We start from the raw sequence: 15,916 nt of genomic DNA on the forward strand, positions 1-15,916 counted from the left end.
AGTAGACCGACTTTCTAGCGAGGCACTAAATACTGATGTGGAATATAAGCAATTCTTTGGTTTAAATCACTTTTTTTCTTACTTTCATTTACTTCTCTATTGTTTTATTCGATTTGCATCGTCATACAATTTTTTATTGATGTTGTAATTGGAACCATAACTTTCATTTATTGAAAAAGTATCAAGTTGTAAAGACTAATTGCAAATCCTATCTTCATAATGTCTTAAAGTCTACTTAAAAAACCACCAAGCTTCAAAATTATTTACATTCAGTGCTACCGCCATATTGTACGAGTACACAACTAATTCTAATAATATATATAATGCTGATGTGTGCTCTATTTATTACAGAGAGAATTTAGATTATTTATGCTTTGGGTACGACCTTTATATCTTTTGGGAAAAGTAATGAGAATGATATATTTGTTTCATTTTATAAATGCGTTTTTGGTTCAAAAAATGTTTAAGACTTAATCGTTCAAAATATGAAAGTTCACTGGCTTTTTTCCCATACTTTTTTCATTATTTTAACACATTAACCAGTTTTATAGGTCATAAGAATGTATTTAACAGATTTTAGAAAGTTCAATAAGTTATTTAACAGGTTTTAGAAAGTCCAAAAAGTTATTTAACAGGTTTTGGAATGTCCAATGACTTATTTGTTTCAAAGAATTGTCCAAAGATCTAATCATTCCAAACACTAAAGTACATCAGATTTTTTTAGACTTTTTTCTTAATAGAAATTAGATACAAACAGTACCATATTTTCCGATACAGTCTTGTTTAGAAAAAAAACCTCAAACTTGCCCTACTCACCGTTTCTCTCCGAATGAGAAAAAAGAATTAATCCATCCGAAATCAAAATTGTATCGACCAAGAACATTTGTAGATACCAAATATAACATCAAAACAAAAGATTCCAAGAACTAAAGCATCTCGCATAACTAACATCGTAATCTAATTTGGACCCAAAAAAGAAAGACGAATGAGCCGAATGAGATTTACGTTAAATGGTCCTGTCAACCGAAGAAAGACTAATTTTCGGTTTTTTTTTTTACTATTTCAGTTAAACCGACATAACACATTGTACTGACAATTTATAATTTTTTATTTTTATACAAATAAAATCGAAATACACATTATACCATTTATTATTTGTATATTTTACCGTTAGATAATGTTTCTTAGTTAATACTAATTCAACTATCGAGTATGAATATATGATACTTTTATACATCAGAAGCAATAGGCATTGAATTGCAAGGAAATTATTGGAGCAAGTGTCCAAAGAAAAATTATAAATTCGTACTCGGTTTAACCGGTTACTAAATCGAATAACCGAAATCGTCGAGTTGGTTATCAAGTAGTCTGGAAGAAAACTGAAAAGTCAAATAACAAGAAAAGCGATTTAACCAACTGAATAACACCTTCCATTGACGTGCCCTCAACCTCACCCACATTATTTAATGTGTGCCCAGATTGCCAGAGGTATTGGATCCGTGACTTTAGGTGTATATTTTCCTTATCTTTTGGAAAATATTCTCACCAAAGCATATCTCTTGATTCTTTGTTCTTTGTGATTTCAACATCTACTTATATTTTCCAAAAATTCCTCCTCTTAATGTGGTCCTCAAGCTGCATCTAATTTTGACTATAACAAGGGACCCATGAAACACACGTTAAGAGGTAGAGAGACTGTTTCCTTGAATACCTCTGACTTGTAAAACGTAAGCTGAAAGGGAACATGTATGAATCCTAACACCAAAAATTAATAAGTACCAGAGCTTCAAATTTACAAAACTAAAAACACAAAAAATGGAACAATAAAGGCAAATCTACGGCACGGCTAACTGTTATCGGGAACTCGCTATTTTAGTTTCCATAGAATATCTATTGGTTAGTACATATTCTTTCACTTCATTTTGACACTCTTTTGAGAATAAAAGATGATCATCTTATTCTGGATTGGTGGTGCATTAAGCCCATTTCCCAAATGCTGAGCACATGCTTACTGAAAGTAGTGGCTTTAGATTAGAATTGCATAGGCAATATGCATATAACAGTTGAGATATTCTGGAGGTAGGGTGGGGTGGGGTGGGGTGGGGTGGGGTTGTGAAGTGCTAAGTGAAATATATGCCCTATCAGCAGGAATTATTGTTGATGCTGATTCTCACCCTTTATTTGTTAGTTGAACCTTTATTTGTTAGTTGAATACTACGACACCTTATACATCGTATGGATACAAGAGTCATCTAGGCGGGTGAAAGAATTGTGGAATGATGGTTTAGTAATTTACCAATCTTGTCTCATCTCCCTAATTTTTGTTCCACCTATTTCGGTGAGTCCTATCTTGCCCTGGTCTAATGTTAGGCCAAACGTGGGACAACAAGTTTTTGTTCTGTCATGTCGTGTAGTAGATGCACCCTGAAGGTTTTAGGGAGGTGGGGACGTGGGGTTGGGTCTCTCAATGCTGGAGCACTCTCGAATGGTTCTCCTACTAAGGACCTTTAACAAGGCAAAACAATAGTAGGTTAAAGATTTGCAGAGGCAATAAGAATCAGCTAAGAAAGGATGTTTAGAATCTAATCTAAGAAATAATTGATTATGATTAAGAAAAGCATTTACTCAGCCAACATCATGACCTTAGTTGGCACTAAAAAGATGAAACATATCTGATCACATAGAATAAAGAACCACAAATTGGTCTTCAATCACTACGCTGTTAACTGGGTGTTAGCAACTCTCTATCGCAGTGGAATTCTCAGTGGTTGGTGTCCATGCCTTACGCGCGTCTATTTCCTTTTCTTTCGGAAAATTCCCTGACAAGAACATCCCTTGATACTTTTCTCCCATGTCAGTTCAACCTTTGGAGACCCTTTTAAAAAAAATTCCATCTTAGTGTGGTTCTGAAGCTATAATTTTGGCTATCAAATATATTGAGTGGGACCATGGTAGTGGTGAGGGAATCCATCAGCCCATGAGAAGTCATTATGTGCAGGTTCCTTATCTTACAAAACCAAAGGCTTAAACCAGCTGCAAAGATAAGTAAATGGGCCTACAATCAAGATTAACTCAATTTCATGCTAAAATGGATGTGGGGTTGACCTGTTGAGACCATCATGGAGGTTACCTATAAACATTCAGTGCTATCAGTTTTTTTTTATTTTGCCATCAGATGGTACTAGATTCACTATTCGTAGAGGTGTCAAACTAACTCATCTAAACCCCAAGTCAACTTACTCCAGCTTAATGGCCTCAAAGCAAGGTGATAGCCATGACATTTTAATCATACCTCTACAGAAACATTTTTCATATGGGCACAAGCAGATTAATATGTTAAGGACCACCGGACCACACTGCAAAAACAATTATACCTGAAATCGTTTGAGATGATAAGGATTCTACAAGATCAAAAGAATGGAGTATTTTATACAGATTCTTGGTGCATTTAACCTTCATATCACCCATAGGCAGGACCCTCCACCTGCATAGTGGGGAGGATCTTAAAGCACAGGACCTAAGCAAGTTGTCCAAATGAGGCCACCATCACTTTCTGTTTTTTCTTATTTATGTCAACAATAATACTTTGATAGAAGAAATTATAGCCTCTGAAAAAACCTCACTTTTCATCTCCTTTTAGCTAGTCAAACTGGATTCTTTCGATGAAAGAAGGTAGAAAGCTAAGCCTCATGTATCGTTATCATAAGAGCATAATAGTAACCTCTCTAAAAATGGCATCAATCAGTAAATATCCTATACAGAATGTATCCTTGTATATTGAATTTTATTTATGAAAATTCACGATTTTTGGTGTCTAAAGTTGACGACTGATAAATGAACCATGTGCAGTAAAACGACAATTTTAAAGATTGGGTCTTGTTTAGAGCTTGAGCAACTAAAGCCAGAAGAAAACACTCAGGTCAACAGGAAGAAAGCGCGATCTAAGCTCTCATCAGGAGAAAAGAGCTTTGAAAATACAGCCACCAGCGGCGGATCCAGGTTTTCTGACCTAGGCATGCTCTGCATAACAGTTCTTTTTCCGGGTTGAACTACAGTAAGAGTTTTTATACACTAAAAACACCAACTTCTTTCTGGGTATGCAGTAGCATACGCAGAAGACCACATAGGTCTTCCCCTGGCTGCCAGTTGCTTATCATTTTGTAAAAAGTATGATAATCACCTAATCATGATAGATGGCACCAAACACTTCACCAAGTAACAGGTGTTAGGGAAGCCTGTCTTTTGTGATATAAGAGAAGTTTAATAGGTTTCATGCTTACCATTGGATCAGAGTATCATTCACCTTTGCTTTATCTGCCGAAAAGGATAACATTATCCAGTTGGACACTGCATAAACATGATAAAGTAAGACTATCAGCAATATAAGCATGGAAAACTCCAAAAAGTATAAGATGGCTGAGGAGAAAAGCTGCAGAGGATTTAAGGTTCATCTTTTTAATAGAATTCTTACTGTAGATAGTGAAATTTTATCATCTCTTCAATATCAAATGACTTGAGAGTTGCCAATAATATCTGATCTTACAATTTGGCTGGTTTCCTGGTTAGGAACTCTGCGTAATCATCATTCCAGATCCGGGAGGCACGCATATGAATGAAATCTAATGCTTTTCCAGATTAATTTAGGACCTGACTAGTTATGCAATGGTATACAGCATAATTTGAGTAAATGCTGTCAAAGACTGGAATAAGGATTACACCAGGAGTAATTAATATCTTTTTCTACACAGCTATTCTCCAACTTAAAAAACCCGGACGGAGAGCTTACTTAAAATTTTGCTAGTATCCATGGAGCACTTGGGACTTATTTCAAGGAACCATTATTTCTGTTCTAGCAAGTAAGACCACAGGTCTTAGTAATCTGTATATTGATTTTTCTAGAGCAGATCATTGAGAAAAGTCCAAAGACAAAGAACATCTTTTGCAACTATAAAAAGTTGGACCAGATATGAAAAGTTGAAATCAGAACAGTTCTTTATAAATGATTGCATCATAAGCCTTGATCAGAATTCAGAAGTGGTGTCACCTTGCCAATGTATCAAATGACATCAATTCCAATCATTTTAGCATCCACGATGAAACATAAATACAAAGGACTACCATGATGCTTGGACTTGGGAGTTGGGACTACGATAGAAACTTAGGGAAGTGGTAAAGCACATTAATAAAAAAAAAAATGTACCTTATAAGGGTATCAGATATTTCATTAAGCTCACTGGGCACCAGCAAAGGTGTAAATTGCAAAACAAGATTATTTAAACTTTTAGCATATATATTAGTGCCTCAGTATGTATATGGAAACTACCAGTGTAGCACTGTTACATGATAATTTATGAAACAATATCCAACCAAAGATGGCATAATATCTTACATTGTCAAAATTCATGCTGTCAGCGCATCTATCTTCTATCCTAATGGGTAGGCTTTGAATTGGGGATCTAATACCAAAAGCTAAGTTAAGTGCCATCATAAATCCACTTGCTGATGAATTGATGATATAATAAAAGACAAAGAATAAGACTTTCAGGAATAGATAGGGTTTGCTATTTACTACTTTTCACAATGTAACTGGCCTGACTTGCTGATGTTGTGGCTGCCAATGGACCGAATAACAAGTGTTGTACGTTTTCATAAAGATAAAAAATATTATTCTCCAGCTTGCTCCACCTTGCCTCTTTCTCTTCTTATTTATAGGGAGGCAGCATGGCAATCTAGTGCATACCATCCCCTTGACTTCAGTCTTCTCCTTTGACCGAGGCATTTTGTTCCTTCCCTGCTATACTTGTTCCTTTAGAAGATTTGACCCTCCATTTGATTTCAAATCCTTCTTTACCTCTGTCAGGCTCTTTCCCTTCATCTACTCTAGTTTCCTATACCTGTAAACCTTTCATTACCCAAGTAATGGCATCCAGCTCTATGACATCTTCACGTAGCTCCGGATCCTCCTGGACACCGAGACAAAACAAGCAATTTGAAGAGGCTTTAGCTTACTATAATAAGGACAGTCCTGACCGCTGGCATAACATTGCCAGGGCTGTAGGTGGAAAGTCAGTGGAGGAGGTGAAGAGGCATTACGAAATCCTTGTGAGGGATATTATGCAAATTGAATCAGACCAAGTGCCTTTACCCAATTATAGGGATATTGGAAGCAATGGCCGTGGATTTGCAAATGAACAGAGGTAGTTTTCTTGCCATTTCGGTGTCGATAATAATGATGTTGCTCAGCTTATGTCACAAGGGCTATTCCCATCTGCAGGCTTTTCGATCTTCTTCTAAGATAATTAGTTATAGAAACTGCATGAGAATGGAAAATAAATGCATATCTATGAAAAGTATGGTCTCGAGTGGAGCATAATAGAATATAGATGACATGCCCCCATAATCATGATAAAAACAAGTTTGATGAGTTTCACATATTGATTCTCAACTCCTAAACTTCTATTAGCATTATGTTATCATAGTACAATGTGCTGCTGGAATATTCATTTTCTGTTTTCAGAAGCTGCAACCAGTGACAATCACCATATCTTTACCAGAATTATTTCTACTTATCTGCATCTCTATGCTTGTCTTCTTCTGTTATTTTATGAGGCCTCTTGTATAGCATTTGAATTTTAAAAGAAACCACATGAAATCCAATCTTACTTGTTTTGGTCACATGCACATGGTCCAAAACTATACTTTAACTTCAAATCTCCAAGTTGATTATTCTGCATGTTATAATATATTAGCTAGTGACTCTTGTCTTGATAAGGGTGGACACATGATGGACAAAATATTTTATAAGCTTATCACATTCCTCAAGACGACTCCATTAATCCAAGTTGAAATCATGGCAGTTCTCCTTGGATCTAATTATAAATTTAAGCTAGAGTTCCCACTCAACACTTACCCAATAAAGAACTTTTTTTTTCTATCATAGAGGTCGGTTGGCATGTCGGTGCCAAGTCAACGGCCAAAAATGGTCATGACCATCTCATAAAGCATGTTCTCACCTGAGCACATGTGGAAGAGTGTAAATAAACTATTGATGAACAAAGTCATTTTTTGGATGCTTTCAGGAACACATCTGAAGGCAAGTCTATAGATGTGACGAATAAGACATAAAGAAGGAAATATACTTGCTTTAAATAACAAATTCATGTAATAAATCCAACATTATCCTTCGGGAGATATAAAAAAAACAGGAAGGCCTAATGGCTAATGCAATCCACCATTATGGGGTTCAGGATGTGGTGACACCACCATGACTTTCAAAACCATAACAGAGTTGGTAAAAATGTTGCTTTTTCTCACTCAATTCTTAAATTGTCAACAGGCTTCTGAAGAATCTAAAGCTATAATGAAGCTATGGGAAGGAATTTCTACTATAACAAGGTTCATGGAAGGAAGAGCATAAAGGGTTATAGGAAGAAAGAGGTGGATTATGTGTGTTTGTGTGCATTATTTTCATTCTGTTTCCTTATTTAGTCAGATGTCATTGCAATCCACCTAAAAAATGGAGCCTAAATTTGCAGAAAATAGCATGACAAGTATTATGTAATAATTTTTTGTCCCTAATTGTAATGTATTCTCAAGTTTAAGAATGTATAATATTGTGTCAAAAACTTCATCGTCGATATTTTCAAACAAAAATCAAATGCAGAAAGCTCAAATTAACCGTTCGTGATAAACAGTCACCCTTAAACTTCAAAATTAAAAAGAGAATAGATGTAAGATGTTATCAAACAAACTATCTGCTCTGGCTAAATACCACCAGACAATTAGACACAGATGAAGAGGCCATTATTCAATCCAGAAAAACCATAGCTAAAGAATGCATAAACGAATAAAGCTTAACAAATAAGCACGGAAATTGACAGGCAGTTGTAGTTTTCGTCCTCATATCATCTCGATTCTTTCAAAACCAAACCTATTGCAATTGTCACTAACCTTGGCGAAATGATAGTATCATTGAAGTGAAGATCGTAGAAAATCTCGCAGAAGATCTCCGCAGCATCGACCCCGAAATGTTTACGGTTTACAATTAAGAAAAATCCTTGATGGTCAATAGAAGTGACTGAGGAAGATCCCCTATCAATTTTGCTTATATTTTGTATATTTTCAATTGAAAAATAACATGAGAAACACAATAGTTTTTCTGTTTGATAGTTGGTGAATGGTTTGGTTGGACACATAATAATTAAGAGATTCTTATAATATAATGCAAAATAAAATATAATTGTTTGATAATTGTTTGGAATGAAATTAGGATGATAAATGATTAAATGAGATACAAGATACAAAATCATTCAGATAATAAACTACAATTTTGACCCTTGTGGTATACACAAAAATTTGAAACATGCCCCATAAAAGTATAAAAATGGTCATTGTATTTTGCATTTTAGTTTAAAAAGTGGTCTTTCTAATTAGCTCTGGTAAAATTGCCCGTTAAATTAAGATTATTTGGTCTTTTTACCAATTTTTTGGTCTTCTATTTATTTAAACAAATTCCGATATGTTTTAAGCAATGCTTACAACCCTTTAGTTGTATGAGTTGTATGTTCAAAGGAATATTGCTAAGGATCTCAGAAGCATAAGGAATAGTAGAGATAAGTGTATCGTACGAATAGTCAGAAATCTTAAAGTGTATCCAGTTGAGCAAAGAAAGAGGACCTGAAGTAGATGTTTCCTCAATATGAATAGATCATCTAGATTATAGGCTAGCTCTGGAACTAGCAAATGGGAGCCTTCAACCAAAGAGAATGTTAGTGAATCTTAGCAAAACTGGTATTAACTGGAGAACCGTCAAAGGTTTGTTCAAATGCCAAATCCTTAAATGAATCACCATCCCCTAAAATACCCAATTTCGATACATTATGACACACTTTGATGCCCATGATATTATGAAGTTATGCATTTTACTTGTGCAAAGCCATACATAATTCTCCTGGTTCCAGCGTATAAACTTGCTTAACCCAAACCATCCTAAAAGTGTAGGCTAGGCTATAGTACCTAAAATGAAAGGGCGCAACCCCCGACGTCTCATCCACAACTCTGATTAACAAAACCAAGACCCACAAAACGGTAGCTACATAGACTATTGAATTGTAGGATGCTGATAACTGTTGGCTAACTTATTAAAAGGGGGCATTTTAAGCATTTAAACCCCTCATAGGCAAGGTCAGGGGTGAATTGCAACACCCTAATTTGTTTTGGAAAAAGAGCGAGTAATTTATAACTTTTATTAAAGACAATAATTACTTGAAACTCCATCTTAAAAGGATCCATGAGTTACTTACAATTCGCATCGCGCGACTACCTAGTTGTGGTAGTGATTTTGTACGTGTGTACTAATTATATATATATATATATATATATATATGGAGATTTTGTATGTGGTGGATCTTCTACAAAATGCATGTTTGTATATTTGTTGAGTTAGTATGATTTAAAAAACCTTAAACTTAATAAACCCATAAATTTGAATATCTTTTATGGAGGGTGTTGTACTTGAGGACCAGGAGAATCCTTGAGACTTGGAACTATCCGGTTGATTAACTAGTGGTTGGTTTTGGATTTCGGGTTTTAACTTGAAAATTCGATTCACGTTAGAACTTTGAGGCATTAGGTTTATGTTCCATTTGGTTTATTAACGTAGAGATCTTTTTCGTTTCGGTAATCTTTGGACTGAAGAATCAGTGAGTGCTTGCATCAGGGTTTATGTGGAACTTTTCGTATTCTTTGATGATATCAAGTTATTTGTAGATGGTGTTCCATATTGGTGAGTTGTCACCATTGGAGAAGATTTATTTTATGGTATAGTCATTTGGTTGATATTACATACGACCTCCGACTTTAATACTAACGACCAATTGAGGTTTTAGGTGTCATCCCTGTTGAATTATTGCGACTTTTGGAAGGTTAGGGATGTGGTACTCCTTGGTGAGTATTGTTTGGGTGAAAAATCCTAATTGTGACCGACTAGAATATTATCCACAACTATGATATCCTCAGCAATGATTATCCATGACTGTCGTGGTTGTTAGATAACAACGACAACTAACAGTTTTGATTAACAACGACATCCGTTAATTTTATTATTTATTATGGGTCTTATGTGTGACCGAAGATTCATTATAAATATTCGCTCATCAATACACCAAATGTAACCGATGACCAAGATTCAATTGCATCATCCACACAAAATTATTACAACCATTATGAAATTTAAACAACAATTAAAAATCCTCAAATATATATAAGAAGATCAAGACATTCATAAGGCAACCAACTGATACCAACTGACATCAAATCATCTTCTCTCAAAGTGCTCTCAAGAAATTCCTTGATGTCGAAATTACTTCTTAAATTTATCTACGACTTCCAACATCTTGTAATAGCGGTTGCTATTATTAAAGATGACGTCCCTAATTGAAGTTAGTGCATTGATGATAAACACAATCGTTTTCTGCATCACCAAATATATGTTCCACATGGCCAAAGAAACATCAGTGAAATATGCTTGAGCTCCTAATCATTTCTAAGGAATTTCACATCTTCTTTCCCCAGGTTACTGGACTGGGATTTATCATTTCTATTTCTTCTATTTATTTGTCTAGGAGCCTCAATTTTTAGTTGATAGCTTCACGATTCAACCTTAAATTGATTTTGTGCATTTTTTTGGCATAAACAAGTACCGGTGACTGTCGGTGCGATCCATTGGGGTATCAATGGGTTCACCTATGTTTCCTTGGCCATGTAAATGTGCTTTTCCTTTGACCAATCTTATTAATCCAATCAATCATATAGTAGTACAATTCCTTATCCTTTTGTTTCACAATATTTTGTTTTGAACTTAAGACATAAATGTATCTCATCCTTTATAGTTCAAAGATTATGTCTCTCGATCCTAACATATTTCATTCGGATAGGTGCTATTAGTTCAACTAATCCACTTGTCTATGTCCATGTAAATTAAATTATGTAATTGAGGGGCCCAAAAACATCATTCTCAACTTGAGAGGAGCAATTCTCATATGCATGTACACGACTTATACACAATTCATGTTGTACCCAATATAACCCTTTATGATTACCCGATTAAGGGTAACCTTAGACCACATCAAAGTATCACTCCTTATGCATTTAATGGACATCTCAGGTCTGAGGTCAAGAGTGTCCACCATTTCAGGACTCATCTTATGATGCTGATCTATATGACTCTGATTACATCCAGTGCACTTCCAACTTGAACTATGACCATACTTCACAATGATCTTTATTTATTACCAATCCCTTGGTAATAATCGATCAAGGACAATTTTAAATAAAATGATCATCATATTTATTTAAGGATATTTAAGCATGCTAATAATGAACACAAAATGTTTAATGTAAATACACATTTCCAATATGCCAAAACAAATAGAAACATAACTGTTTTATCGTTCAAATAATTTGAAGTTTACATCGGATTAATGTTTTACAAAACTTCAAGCCTATCGAACTAGTATGGACATCATGCTTGCATCGACTCCTAGGCTTATCAGAGGGTCTACTAGATTATCTTCTGATCGAATTTTGTATATCTTGACATCACCTCGATCAATGATCTCTTGAATCAGGTGGTATCGTCTCAGAATATTCTTGGAGCACTGATGTGACCTTGGTTCTTTCGGTTGAGCTATGGCACCCGCATTGTCGCAATAGATCTCGACAAGGTCACATATGCTAGGAACTACTCAATAGTTTGAAATGAATTTCTCCATTGAAACAACTTTCTATACGGCGTTTGACTTTGCAATATACTCTGGTTCTATAGTTGAGTATGTTATCTAATAATTCCATTTTTGGCATTATTCGTGTACCACTTTCCATGCAGTTTCGATCGTTTTCCAAGCAAACAAAGCGTTATTCTAACATTTATTGCAAATTTGTACATAAGTCAATCTTTCAAGAGAAATAAAATAAATCTAATATCTTGATCTTAAATTCAAAATCTTATAGTCTTATTGAGTAGAGGACAAAAAGGAGTCCAATGGCACCTTCTAGAGCAAAATTAGAGCTAAAACAAAGACGACATGGCCAAAATAGTGTTCTAGGTGATATAGTCTGCAATTACAAGGTTCAGATGACTTGTTGGATCCAGGCAACTTTTGAGGTGACTTAAGTAGCCTAGAAAGTCGTGCAAGAGACTGTTTTGATAATTTTATCATACTTTTAGCTAGGGCTACTGCATTGAACACACCAGACAACCAAGAACTCTTCTTGGGCGATTTTAGGCTTCTCTTGGGCGATTTTGGAGTGACGAAACACAAAGATTAACACCGAGATTGAAGATCTGAAGCAGGATTCATTAATTATTTGTGAGGATTCATAGCGAGAGGGGAGTTTCTACTTTTGTTCTAGATTTGATTGAGAAACCTTGTCTAAACATATGAATTCTTTCCTTTTAGTTTTGTTTTCTACCACCCCCAACATGAACTAATCTTTATATGTTGGGGCTCGATTGATTTTTGGTTTGTAAGCATATGAACACTTAAATTTATGATTTTTAATAGGTTTTTCAATTAATAAGGCATATGAATTTTGTGTTTAAAGCTTTTGTGAGCCTGATCAACTTTTAATTGGTTTAACAGGAAGTTAGTTTAAGAGAAATAATTTATAACTGAATTTATGATTCAAATATGCCTAAGGCGAGAACTTGAATAGAGATGTACCAATTAAACCTTAGTACCGCCTATCATTATTGTACTTTTCTTATAGCTCTTCCAGCTCATAGCTCCACTATTTAACATAAACACATATTTCAACCGTGGTTTAAAGTCATCAAGGTCAGTTTGAAAACTAGCATCTATATACCCTTGGTTATACGTATCTTTTTTCTTGACTGTCATACAGTGAGAATATATCCTTAGTTCTTTTTGGATACTTTAGGATATTCTATACTGCTACCCATTAGGCATCATTTGGGTTTGATTGATATATGTTCGTCATGCTTAGGGCATATGAGACGTCCGATCTAGTACATAACATGACATGCATGATAAAACTGATGGCCGAATCATAGGGAACACCTTTCATACAATTTATGTCCTGTTTAGTGTTAGGACACTGAGTTTTGCTTAGTTGTATGCCATGTAACATTGTCAAGTTCCCTTTCTTGGAACCCTCAATCTTGAAGCATTTCAAGATCTTTTCAATGTACATACTCTGGCTTAATCCAATTAAACACTTAGATTTATCTCCATAGATCTTTATGCCAATAATATATGTTGCCTCTCCCAGATCCTTCATCGCAAAACACTTCCCCAACTAGGCTTTTACACCTTTAAGGGTAGGTATGTCGTTTCTAATGATCCATATATTCGTTCTTAAATAAACCAAATTCTCTGATTTTCTTGTTGAAATGAAGATTCCAACCACGAGATGTTTGCTTTAGTCCATAAATGGACTTCTGCAATTTGCATACCCTTTTCAGAAAACTTTGGATGCTTAAAACCTTCTAGTTGTACCATGTACACGTCCTCGCTCAAATTTCCATTAAGGAGCACAGTTTTAACATCCATTTGCCATATCGCATAATCATGATACGTAGCTATGGAAAGAAAAATCCTGATCGATTTAATCATAGCTACAGGAGAAAAGATCTCATCATAATTCAGTCCATGAGTCTGAGTGAAACCTTTTGCTACAACTTAGCTTTATAGGTATGCACAATCCCATCAATGACAATATTATTTTAGATACCCACTTACACCTGACAACTCACAGATGACAGGTGCATCTACCAAGTTCCAAACTTGGTTTTTTGACATAGATTGTATTTCATCCGTCATAGCATCATACCGTTTATTAGATTTCAAATCTAATACAGCTTCCTGGTAGGTTACAGGTTCGACATGGACTGTATGTTACCACCAGTAAGATAACCATATCTCTTAGAGTCTTGACGATTTCTATTCAATCTTCAGATTGTTTGTATCTCGTCATTTTCTGCAACAACTTGTTGAGGTTCAACATCTTGTTGATGGTTATTGTCAACTATAGTCTCTTCTTATGGTTCTTGAATTTCTGCAAGTTCTACTCTATTTTCCGTAGTGGTTCTTGCTAGAAAAATCATTTTCAGACCTCAAGTCAAGTTTCTTAGAAGCTTCTTGCTTAACATAAGCATCACAACCCCATATTATCATATTAGATAATTTTGGGATCTGCCCAATCCATAATTCATATGGGGTTATATCGTTCCCTTTGGTTGGTGCATTACTTACTATTTGAGCAACTGTTTCTAGGGCATAACCCTAGAAATTCTTAGGCAGAATGGTAAGAATCATCATAGAGCGAACCATATCCAACAAGGTTTTATTTCTTATTTTGGACACACCATTACGTTGTGGTGTTCCTAGAGGAGTTAGGTGGGATACTATCTCACAATCTCTAAGATGATTAATAAACTCTTGGCTTAGGGTATTCGCGACCTTGATCCGATTGAAACACTTTTATTTTTTTTGTCAAGTTGATTCTTAACTTCATTATGAAAGTATTTGAATATCTCGAAGCTTTCAGACTTGTTTCTTATTAGGTAAACATATCCATATCTATCGAAGTCATCAGTAAAGGTTATGTAGTAACAATGACCTTTCTTGTGACTGAACTGAAAGACCTACATACATTACTATGAATAACAATTAGTAGTATTGTAGCCCTTTCAGGTTTGCCTTAAAAAGCCATCTTTGTCATCTAGCCCAATAAACAAGACTCTTATGTATCATATGAATCATCACCTGATTCCAGCACTCCATCCGCCTGGATTTTGGCTATGCATTTTTTATTTATATGTCCAAGACGACAATGCCACAAATAAGTCTTTTTAAGCCTGCTTAATTCGTTTATTGTTTATATTGTACATTGATATGTAATTACAATCATTTTTCATATCAATTTCATAAATACCATTGTGTGGTTTAGCCAAAAAATACAAAACATTGTTAAGGTAAGCATAAATTGTATTATTACTAAAAGTAAACATAATTCCAGTTTGTTGTAATTGAAATTATGAAACAATATTGCTAGTAATGCTAGGTACATATAGACACTTGCTAATGCTAAAGTATAGCCATTTGGTAGTTTCATATCATATGTCCTTTGAGCAACTACAATTACCTTAGCTCCATTGTCCATCCTTAGTTCCATTTGGCATGGTTTCATCTTCTCTTCACTTTTCAGTCCCTGCAAAGTAGTAAAATATGAGTACCACATCGGGTATCTACTGTTCGATTATAAGTGAACAAATCAATGGTAAGCATACCTAATTTTTTTTTTGGCTCCAACAACCTTTTGCTTCTTGTTCTCTGCGAATAGGGTTGGGAAATTTCTCTTATAGTGCCCTTTCTAGTTGCAGTTGAAGCAAATTGCGTCATCAGGAATCTTTCCCTTGCCCCTTTATTTGTTGGAGCTTCCAGCCTTAGCTTTACCCTTGACAACTACCTTTTTTTTTTTTTACCATCCCACCTTTAGGTTTGATCATCAAAACTTGTTTTGGTTAAGCTGATTCCAACATGGAATTTATACTTCTCTCAACAAGTTTAAGGATGTTGTGAAGCTCTGTTAAAGCTTTATCCAAACCATTCATATTATAGTTCATAACTAATTGGTCATATGATTTGGGCAAAGAACTGAGAACTAAATCGATTGCCAATTCTTGTCCTAGTGGGAAGCCACGACAGGGTTAGTCGGTCAACATACCCTTTCATTTTCACAACGTGAGTACCGACCAATGAGCCCTCCTTCATCATACAAGCATACAATGCTCTGACTATGTCAAACCTCTCATGCCTGGCTTGTAACTGAAACATGTATTTCAGAGAGGATATCATATCTGAAGCAATCATGTCTTTTTGATCCCATAATAACT

At 35.1% G+C, this 15,916-nt stretch overlaps 1 protein-coding gene across 1 annotated transcript; it reads left to right on the forward strand.

Moving 5' to 3' along the window:
* The first annotated feature begins 5,386 nt into the window (after positions 1-5,386).
* LOC112508920 (protein RADIALIS-like 3) lies at positions 5,387-7,625 on the forward strand. The gene is made up of 2 exons (XM_025113774.1): positions 5,387-6,197; positions 7,337-7,625. The coding sequence occupies exons 1-2, from the start codon at positions 5,920-5,922 to the stop codon at positions 7,359-7,361; spliced, it is 303 nt and encodes a 100-aa protein (XP_024969542.1). The 5' UTR covers positions 5,387-5,919; the 3' UTR covers positions 7,362-7,625.
* Positions 7,626-15,916: the final 8,291 nt, after the last annotated feature.

Source organism: Cynara cardunculus, assembly GCF_001531365.2.
Source record: "Cynara cardunculus var. scolymus isolate 2C chromosome LG 3, CcrdV1, whole genome shotgun sequence".
In the NCBI taxonomy this organism is placed as follows: Eukaryota; Viridiplantae; Streptophyta; class Magnoliopsida; order Asterales; family Asteraceae; genus Cynara; species Cynara cardunculus.

What these genes read in the sequence shown, in the direction of transcription:
- LOC112508920 (XM_025113774.1), top strand. Translation starts at nt 5,920, where the DNA reads ATGGCATCCAGCTCTATGACATCTTCACGTAGCTCCGGATCCTCCTGG. An exon ending in GGATTTGCAAATGAACAGAG is followed by an intron (nt 6,198 to 7,336) that starts GTAGTTTTCTTG and finishes AATTGTCAACAG; the next exon opens with GCTTCTGAAGAATCTAAAGC.